Source organism: Salmo salar, chromosome ssa12 (genome assembly GCF_905237065.1).
Source record: "Salmo salar chromosome ssa12, Ssal_v3.1, whole genome shotgun sequence".
Lineage (NCBI taxonomy): Eukaryota > Metazoa > Chordata > Actinopteri > Salmoniformes > Salmonidae > Salmo > Salmo salar.
The window spans coordinates 37,667,495-37,677,321 of record NC_059453.1 but is presented as its reverse complement, the minus strand read 5'-3'; the positions used below and the strand labels follow the sequence as shown (position 1 = coordinate 37,677,321).

The 9,827-nt window shown below is 42.5% G+C and overlaps 1 protein-coding gene and 3 non-coding genes across 4 annotated transcripts; all 4 read left to right on the top strand.

The window, feature by feature from the left end:
- Window positions 1–1,336: 1,336 nt before the first annotated feature.
- LOC106564785 (eukaryotic initiation factor 4A-III) lies at window positions 1,337–9,594 on the top strand. Its single transcript, XM_014131152.2, has 12 exons — window positions 1,337–1,666; window positions 2,225–2,297; window positions 2,514–2,580; window positions 2,895–2,957; window positions 3,401–3,533; window positions 4,395–4,475; window positions 4,795–4,936; window positions 5,829–5,967; window positions 6,881–6,996; window positions 7,792–7,899; window positions 9,035–9,162; window positions 9,380–9,594. The coding sequence occupies exons 1-12, from the start codon at window positions 1,513–1,515 to the stop codon at window positions 9,394–9,396; spliced, it is 1,221 nt and encodes a 406-aa protein (XP_013986627.1). The 5' UTR covers window positions 1,337–1,512; the 3' UTR covers window positions 9,397–9,594.
- Window positions 3,982–4,115, top strand: LOC123725786 (small nucleolar RNA SNORA54). Its single transcript, XR_006758299.1, has one exon. It is a non-coding gene; the product is annotated as a small nucleolar RNA SNORA54 (small nucleolar RNA).
- Window positions 5,482–5,615, top strand: LOC123725787 (small nucleolar RNA SNORA54). Its single transcript, XR_006758300.1, has one exon. It is a non-coding gene; the product is annotated as a small nucleolar RNA SNORA54 (small nucleolar RNA).
- Window positions 7,993–8,117, top strand: LOC123725788 (small nucleolar RNA SNORA54). The gene has a single exon (XR_006758301.1). It is a non-coding gene; the product is annotated as a small nucleolar RNA SNORA54 (small nucleolar RNA).
- Window positions 9,595–9,827: the final 233 nt, after the last annotated feature.

The following is a 9,827-nucleotide window of genomic DNA, read 5'->3' as shown; positions in this document are numbered from 1 at the left end:
AAGTCCATTAATTGATCTGATTAAGTTACTGTATGCCGATCTACTGTCCAAGTTAATGTAAATGGTTTCCTGACCGAACCTTTTGAAATTGAAAGGGGGGTGATGCAGGGTTGCCCACTTAGCACAGGTCATGTAATAGCATGTAATAGCTATTAGCCCTCTCCTAAAGCGAATTGAAGAAGATCTAAGTATTCAAGGTACTATTACCAGCTCTAGACAGCCCATTGTCGCACATGCTTATGCCGATGATGTCATAATCAGAAATCAAGATGAGTTGAATAGATTAAACTATCATTTCAATTTATACAAAGAAGTCCCCGGAGATAAATTGAACCAAGATAATATGGAGGGTGTTTGGATTGGAACTCCAATAAACATACATGTAAGGGATGAAGTTAACATTTTGGGTATATAAATATGTAAATTAGGCGCATATCGAATAGTCTGCTCTACCCATAACAGTCATACCAAGCATAGGGTTGCTATAAGATTGAAATTGGAAATGTAACCGTGAAAAAACAATGAAATAGCTCCCCAATACCGTCTGATGTATATATTTAATATATTACATGAATGGTGATGACAGACCTTAAGACATTTTTTACCGTGTTTTAATGCGATTTTTTCCAACCTGCTTCATGTATTCAATCTATTTATTCCATTTCAAATTTGGCTCCTAGTGCGGCTTAACTTCCGGGCTATTATGAAGCATCTGACAGTTCCTTCTCTGTTTGCCACGTTCCTGTGCTAGTCAGAACTAGGAAACTGAATTTTCTGATTTGCTGCTGTGTTCAACCAGTTAGCAAATCAGAAATGTTCCGAGTTTTCTAGTCCCGACTAGTATGTGAACGCGGCATATATTCCTAGTTTGCAACCAGAAAATGGCGGATCGATTTCTGCATAGAACAATGAGACAGATATTTCACTGGATGTATAAATGTGAAGCATCCGGTTGGCATTTCCACTCAATATGGGAGGGGATGTAGTTTGGCCGACATTCTGCACATTTCTCATCGATTAAACATTTGATCTCAATAAAGTTTTCTGGTCGCTAACTAGAATATGTTATGAACAGAAGAACTAAGTTTTGTAGACTTTACCCTTTTCAAACGTTTTTAAAATTCGCGCTGTTTAGAAGGAGAGCAGAGGAGAATTGAGTTATTGCACACGGGCACTTCACAGAGTAGGCCTTCCGTAACAGATATATGCAGATACATACTAGAACGCGCCTATAGGATATCGCTAGCGCGTGCTTGGCTCTGCCCACCTCCTTGTTTGTTCTGCCCACTCTGACTCATTTGTTTCCATTGGAAACAACAAGTTGTTGTCTATCTTGATTTACTTATAAAAAATCTTTGGTACACCTTTGCTGGTCATGCAAATAATTGTCTCTTGCTTACGGCGTCACTAAAGCGACGCATGCGGCGGTCTTTTTTCTACTTCCCGCAGCACAACTCGAGTTGGTGAAGTTGTCGAGTTCCTTCGTATTTTGTGAACACGCTCACAGAAGCCATGGAAGTAGCCACCGTACCACGCACGAGGCGTCTATTGAAGGAGGAAGACATGACCAAGATCGAGTTTGAGACCAGCGAGGAGGTCGATGTTACGCCTACCTTCGACACAATGGGCCTACGAGAGGATCTCCTCCGTGGGATCTACGCATACGGTAGGTCCTGGGTTTTGTTTGGTACAGTGGGCCCATATAGGCAGCTACCCAAGTAAGTTATTTGGACACATTTTCTGTGCTTCATGACTCAGTTGCACACCCAGAACAAACACATACTGCGAGTATTGTAATGAAAAAAAAGCCAGAATGTTGTATTTGTTTTTATTTAGTTAGCCAACTTCCTTGCTAACGTTAGCTAGTTAATTAGCTTCGTTAAACCGAGTTAACTCGCTAACGTTACCTAAGTTAGCTGATATTAGCTAACTGGCACTCTCCACCCCATTTAGTATTTAGTACATGTTGCATTTTCCTCACTTGTTAATTTAATATTTTTGTGTGTGAGCATTTTGCTCTACTTGTAGCGCAATCTGATCTAGCCAGTGCTAATACAATTTGACAGTAAGTCTGCACAACAGGAAAAATATTCAGAACTACCAGCTATATTTTCCTGTTGTTCAAAGTATTACATGAATAGTATGTAATGTTTATTGAAATATTTCACTGGAAAGTGTGTCATGGGCCTACATAATTAACCACCTTTTTATTTCTTATTCTTAGGTTTCGAGAAGCCTTCCGCAATCCAACAAAGAGCAATTAAACAGATCATCAAGGGTAGAGATGTCATTGCACAGTAAGTAGTGACTGTTTATGCTAGAGAACCACAACGTCCAGAGCTACAGACTAAAAATATAGTTAAATGTTTGGAACTTTGGCTATTCACCAGGGGTGTTCATTAATTGGATTCTGTTGCAAACCATTGTCCTTTGGGCCCTTGTTCAAATGTTTAATAGTGGCTGTTGAATACCATCTTTCTCTGTTCTGCAACACTCTTCTTTCTTTCTTTTAGGTCTCAGTCAGGAACAGGAAAGACTGCCACATTTTGCGTATCAGTGCTGCAGTGTCTTGACATTCAGGTATTTGAGTAAGGTTGTTGGTATGTGCAGACTAGGGCGTCTCAGAGTAGGAGTGCTGATCTAGTATCAGTTTTTCCTTTTTGATCATAATGAATAATTTTATATGAACATGTAGGATGAGATCCTAGATCAGCACTCTTACTTTGAGAGGCTACATGAAAACAAGCCCTGTTGTAGGTACAGATGAGCCGTTATCATCACATAGCCGTTTTGGATCATCCAACAACATTTTGTTGTGACATTTTCTCGCACTCTGAATATGTGGAGTTTGGACAGAGTGAGCAAAATATGATTATTTGTTATTTTTGTGACAGGTGCGTGAAACCCAGGCACTGATCCTGGCTCCCACCAGAGAGTTGGCTGGACAGATACAGAAGGTATGTGACTGAATATCAAGTGTCTTCTGATGGACTGGAGAAAAACTGCTTTGGAAGATGAGGGTAGTGTTCAGTAGGGCACACAGTAGCAAAATTTATTAAAACAAAGTGTTTCTATTGGACAGGTTCGGAGTCCTGTTCACTTGGAAACACTAGCAAATAATTCAAAATGCTGTGCAATGGAAAATGGGAACAAGTGTTTATTTGATATGTTCAGATAGTACCTCCCTGTTTCCCTCAGTTTCAAAACATTTTCTCCTGTTCTATGTCGACTGAATGCTGCCCAGATCAGAACACTGGCAAAGGATTGGATTGGTGACAGCCTTGGCTGGAGGGAGTTTCCACCATTGTTAAATCCATGACTGGAAGTGTGCAAGTGCACACTGGTAGAAAATTGGGACACAGCCATTATCTCCTAATATTCAGATGTTAACCCCCCCCAGGTGCTCCTGGCCCTCGGTGACTACATGAACGTCCAGTGTCATTCCTGCATCGGAGGGACAAACGTGGGTGAGGACATCCGCAAACTGGACTATGGCCAGCACGTAGTAGCAGGGACCCCTGGGAGAGTGTTTGGTGAGTTCCCTGGACCCTAACCTTCTAGTATCTATCTCCCATCCACAGGTATGAACGTCTGTGTCTTCCCAGCTAAGCAGACTAGACATTTAATATCTCAGAATTCTGTCACAGGATCAAAACTGAATTTCGCTGTTTTACTTTGTGGGTTCAGTCTGGATCTGCCTTCGTTGAAACTGTACCTTATGTAATGAGGCTACTCTGTATACTCAGGACAACAATATATATTTTTATTTAACTAGGCAAGTCAGTTAAGAACAAATTCTTATTTACAATGACGGCCTACCGGGGACCAGTGGGTTAACTGCCTTGTTCAGGGACAGAATGACAGATTTTTACCTTGTCAGCTCGGGAATTCGATCCAGCAACCTTTCGGGTTACTGGCCTAACGCTCTAACCACTAGGCTACCTGCCGCCCCAAAAGTAGAAGTCGAGAAAATAATCATTTTTGCACTGTTCGTAACCTGGCTCAGTCCTCAGTGTGAGCTGTGGGTTCCATTCCAGTGCCACAGTAAAGCCCAGAGAGTGGCAGAGGTCCTGTACGTCTTGTACCGTTGCTCTGTTCACTCTCTGGGAACATGACCCCCCCCCCCCCGTAACACAGACAGGGGAAAGAAGGATGGTAAATCAATGACTTAAGGTCCCACTACAGTCTCCTGATCTAAAGAAAAATTCACGATTTACCTGAGACCAGAAAATTTAATTTCAAAGGAAGGTAACTAGAAAATATGCATGAGAAGACAATCATGAATTAGGCTCACTGTAGTCGCCGCAAGGGTCGTGTATGATTTGAGTAGAGTTCCCTCCTTTTTCCCACAGCAGGCTGACTAATGCAGGCACTGCTCTCTCTCTGTTCTTTAGATATGATCCGCAGGAGGAGTTTGAGGACACGTGCCATCAAGATGCTGGTGCTGGATGAAGCAGACGAAATGCTCAACAAGGGTAAGCCAGACACGCTCTTGTGCATTTCTGAGATGACGTCTGCCAGTTGTTTGTGTTTCTGGTCTCTCCTAAACAACAACAACAACGAGGTCTCATGGTAAAGCAGGATAAGTTACAGTGCAGCTTGTTCAGTGCCGCTTTGTCGTTCCCCCTGCACACATCAACAAGTTTCCTACTATCCCTACCTGTCTGCATCCCACAGCAGGCAGAGACACTTTTGCACAGGAAAGTTGTTTTGACGGTCTGCGTGACGTTTCCCTGGAAGTCTAGGTGTAATATGAAGGGGATACTGAATAGCTTTCCTTTAACTGTCCGGCAGGTTTCAAAGAGCAGATCTACGATGTGTACCGGTACCTGCCCCCTGCCACCCAGGTGTGTCTGATCAGCGCCACGCTGCCCCACGAGATCCTGGAGATGACCAACAAGTTCATGACCGACCCCATCCGCATCCTGGTCAAACGGTGAGTCAAGCATTACTCGGCTGTATATATTAGGCAGTACCACCCATGGTTTCTAGCCTAGTGGAACCAGCCTGATCGCTGTGTTGAGAATGATGACCAGGCTGGTTCAACCAGGCTACCTTGTTCCTGGAGTTAGACTTGTTAAAGTTGTGTATTCTAGGCGGCAGCATTGTGTAATGTATACGGTTTGGGGGGGGTGTAAATCAGCCGGTCCTAAATCGCTCTCTGCCCCATGGCCCTAACCCTTAGTTTCTGCAGGTCTGTACGGTGGAAGCAATATAGTGGATGCTCCACCACTGAGCTGCTTATATGTATCCAGACCCTACACATCTGCAATTATCCAGGGATTAGGGGCGAGGGAGTGATTTGGGACCGGCTTAGTCTGAATACAAACCTCATATAGTCATCAGAGAATCAGCCATGCTTAAATCGAAAAGGCCCTCCACCTTTCCTGTGGGACCTTTCAGAGGAGAAGGGCGAAATATTCCATCTTATATATAAGTATTTCTGACTATTATATACGCTAGCAAGGAAATCTTTCTTTATTGCACTGTTCGTAACCTGGCTCAGTCCTCAGTGTGAGCTGTGGGTTCCATTCCAGTGCCACAGTGAAGCCCAGAGAGTGGCAGGGGTCCGGTACGTCTTGTACTGTTTCTCTGTTCACTCTCTGGGAACATGAACCAAAACCCCGTCATGGCAAACTACTTTCTTTTTTAAGGTATGGTGGTTCTTTTTGGGGCCTTTGCACCCTGCCTAGAAAATATTTATATGGGAAGAACGGAGTTAACTGGAATAGGAATACCTGCACTCACTGGAAAAAGCCTTTATATGTGTTCCTTTAGCAGCAGAGGTCCAATACCTAGTTAACCCCTCTTCCTTTTCCCTCTCCCAGTGATGAGTTGACTCTGGAGGGCATCAAGCAGTTCTTCGTGGCAGTAGAGAGGGAGGAGTGGAAGTTTGACACCCTGTGTGACCTGTATGACACCCTCACCATCACGCAGGCTGTCATCTTCTGCAACACCAAGCGGAAGGTCTGTACACAACTAAAACCAAGTTACATGTATTGCCAAGTTGCCCCTAAACACTGATTTTTGGTTAGTTTTGCATTTCCCCAAATAATGGTTAAGGTTACGATTAGGGAAGGGGGGGGCTGACCCTAGATCTGTGCCTAGGAGAAACTACTTGGGTTGTTGGTAGCTGTTGATAGTTATTGTATGTTTTTCCTCCTAGTGAGTAGTCTCCCTTTGCCTATGTGTACTGGTAAGAAATAGGGATGGTCAGGTGTACGCCATTGAAGGTTTGTATTCAATCAGTAATGTGTACCTGACTTTTTTTTTATGCAACTATTTAGCAGGTAATTTATAAGCACTGTCAAAAAACGAAGATGTTTGTTTGTGGAATATGTCAAGCGCAGTGAAGATATGTTACGTTTAGTTTTTCAGTTGTGTATCATAACAAAATACATTCTTTCAAATGCCCACCATTGTAATTTTTATGATTGTTTTATTTAATTTTTTTAATAGATTTTTATGAAATTAAACTAAAAGAGGTCTCAGTGCTTCTGTCTCCTCGTGGCCAACATGCTTTGACATTGTTAGTTTGACAAATGAAGAATGCCAGTCTTTCTTTAACCTCTCATTGATCTTGCCCATCACACCGATGAATGTCAAGCAAATCTTTGTTTGCACTGTTCGTAACCTGGCTCAGTCCTCCAGTGAGTGCTTTGGGTTCCATTCCAGTGCCACAGTAAAGCCCAGAGAGTGGCAGGGGTCCGGTATGTCTTGTACCGTTTCTCTGTTCACTCTCTCGGAACATGACGAGTCCTAAATGGCACCTGATACCCTACATTGCACATTTCAGGGAGCATGTTTTGTCATGATCCCTGAAATGCATTGTCATGAGTTTGGCCTGAGCCTCTATCTGTCCTCGTTCTGCTTGCGGTAGGTTGACTGGCTGACTGAGAAGATGAGGGAGGCCAACTTCACTGTTTCCTCCATGCATGGAGACATGCCCCAGAAGGAGAGAGAGTCCATCATGAAAGAGTTCCGGTCCGGCGCCAGGTAATAATGATGAAATAGTGTTTTTAGCATCCCAATGAATATTTGAAGGCTATTCAATAAGATTTGAGTGTATTTCTCATTTATGTATTTTTTTTACCATTTTGGGTATATGACCACTGGGTCAATATTTATCAATAGTGAATGTGCTCTCGTGTCAGTAGTTACTGTGTCATACTTCTATGATAAAGTAGAAGCTTGTCTTATACTCTTATTTTTACTGTTTCTAAAGGGTGCCTTCACCAACAATTTGCACATGTAGCTGTGTAATCTAGAGTCGTGTCCATCTTGTGATGGCCAGAGACATTAGCTTAGCTTAGTTGTTTGGACAGTTGTTTGAGTCTCTTAGCGGGAGGAACATTTAGACCCTATTACATGACAATGTACTGTATCGTGTGGATTCTTTCTGGTCCACCTGATCTAGAATGTTGTCTTTCCTATACAATACCGGACAGTTTCCCACACTAGGTAAAGCGTACTAGTGGACTAAACACTTAAACGGCCATTCTTTATTGCACTGTTCGTAACCTGGCTCAGTCCTCCAGTGAGTGCATTGGGTTCCATTCCAGTGCCACAGTGAAGCCCAGAGAGTGGCAGGGGTCTGGTACCGTTTCTCTGTTCACTCCCTGGGAACATGTCTACGCATTGTTCTTTTAAATCTGACTTGGGTCGTTTTTAATTGGTGTAAAACGTTTTGCGAAGTTCAGATAGTCTTTCCTTGTTTGAGCCCGTTCGTTTCCAAGTGAATACGACCTTGGTTTGGCCTAACATGGATCTCTCCTCTTCCCCCCCCAATAGCCGAGTGCTTATCTCAACTGATGTGTGGGCCCGAGGTCTGGATGTGCCCCAGGTGTCCCTCATCATCAACTACGACCTGCCCAACAACAGAGAGCTGTACATCCACAGGTACGTCTGGCTGCCCAGCTCAGAGAACAACTATAGAAACTAAGCGATATTAAGTATGCAATGTGGCTATTCGGTCGAGGAAAATCATCCTTTTTGCACTGTTCGTAACCTGGCTCAGTCCTCAGTGTGAGCTGTGGGTTCCATTCCAGTGCCACAGTAAAGCCCAGAGAGTAGCAGAGGTCGAGTACTGTTTCTCTGTTCACTCTCGCAGGACACTAAAAGCAGATAATTTTTTTTAAATATATGGTCAATCCAACATCTGCAGTGGTTACAGTGAAGCGGATTCTGCAGAAGCCAGAGTATTCATACTTCTTGCGCTTCGGCGAGCTGTCATACGCATACAATAAATTGGTCTGCACGGCACCACTTGTAGTGATTTCAAAGCTAATCGCTATAGCCATCCAGCTAATTGCGAGCAACTAGCTAAACGAAAATACAAGACCTTACCTCTTCAGATGTTGGAGTCCGTTTCCCGGTGCTTGACATAGGAGCTCAGCCAAGATAGCATTAAGCAAAAAAGGCTGCACTGGTTTCTCACCTGTATCTCCATCCTGAATCTCCCCATTGCCTCCCAGAGAAATGTGCCTACATTTAGGCAGTTTGTGTATTTCATACTATGTTGAGTTAAAAATCAGTGTATAGTGAATGTTTGATTTATCAACCCAAGTACATGTTGTCATCAATCAACTGCATTACAGTTAAAAAAAAAAAAAACGATTGACTATTACAACAGATTTCTGTATGCTAGCTATGCTACCAGCTTATACAAACGGAAGTTAGCATTTAGCAGTCACGTTTTTCTAAACTTGGAAAGGGACAAATTCTAAATGTTATGCAGCGGAAGCAGCCAAATATATCCAAATTGGATTTTAATAACCACATTGTGGTCCTGTTAAAATACATCAATCATAACATATTTGACATATTAGATCAGATTTGTTGAATGTAGGCCAATCAAGCATCCTTCTCTCCACAATTGTCTGCATTCCGTTGACCTCTTTACCGCATCTATCCTCTACCTCCCCAATCTCTTTCCAGAAGCTTCTGGCCCGCATAGCCGGATCAAGCAAAAATCGGCTTGTCGGGGCAAACATTTACTGGTGTTTTTGTCCTTCAACCTCTCCTCTCTTCATAGGATTGGCCGATCGGGTCGTTATGGCCGCAAGGGTGTGGCCATCAACTTTGTGAAGAACGACGACATCCGTATTCTCCGTGACATTGAGCAGTACTATTCCACACAGATCGATGAAATGCCAATGAACGGTAAATTAGCATTTGTTAATCTTCTGCCTGAATATTTAATTGACAATGTTGATTTGTTTAGTATTGATGTTTTGGTTGTTCAAGCAACTAAATGTACATTTTGTTTCAACCATATACTGGGTTTACAGATTTGGGGCCATTTAAGACCTGGGGTTCTTTTACAAAATGGGCATTGACATTAGATTGCTGTCATTAACATAAAATATTTTCTCCTCAGTGGCTGACCTGATCTAAGGCGCTGGTGATGGAAGTGGAGAGAACGCTTTGATTACACTTTGGACCCCTTTTATTTACTGTTGGAATTCTTGTCTCATTTGTTTTTAATAGTAGCTTTGGAACAGCCTTTACATTTGTGATGACTATTTTATTCTTAGGGAAATGCCTACTGCAACTTTCCAGTTGTTTTGTAAATAAAGAACATTTTGTTTCCCATTTGAATGCCGGTTGTTTTTTTTTAAAGGGGCATTCCAGGATTTGAAAGTAACGGAATGGGCAACCCAACCATTTTGTTTCGATAAACAGTTGAGCGATTGGGCTGGAGAAATGTAACCATTTTCAAATTCATAGAAAGAGCTATACTATCAAAGTATAGTTTTAACTATGTTATGAGGATATAGTATTTGTTTTCAATTACATTGTCTTCTGATGGGGTATGATGGATGAAC

Bases quoted from the DNA above. Each gene is read 5' to 3' on its own strand.
- LOC106564785 (XM_014131152.2), top strand. From the start codon at position 1,513: ATGGAAGTAGCCACCGTACCACGCACGAGGCGTCTATTGAAGGAGGAA. The intron at 2,958-3,400 runs GTATGTGACTGA...AACCCCCCCCAG, and splicing joins TGGCTGGACAGATACAGAAG to GTGCTCCTGGCCCTCGGTGA. The intron at 3,534-4,394 runs GTGAGTTCCCTG...TCTGTTCTTTAG, and splicing joins GACCCCTGGGAGAGTGTTTG to ATATGATCCGCAGGAGGAGT.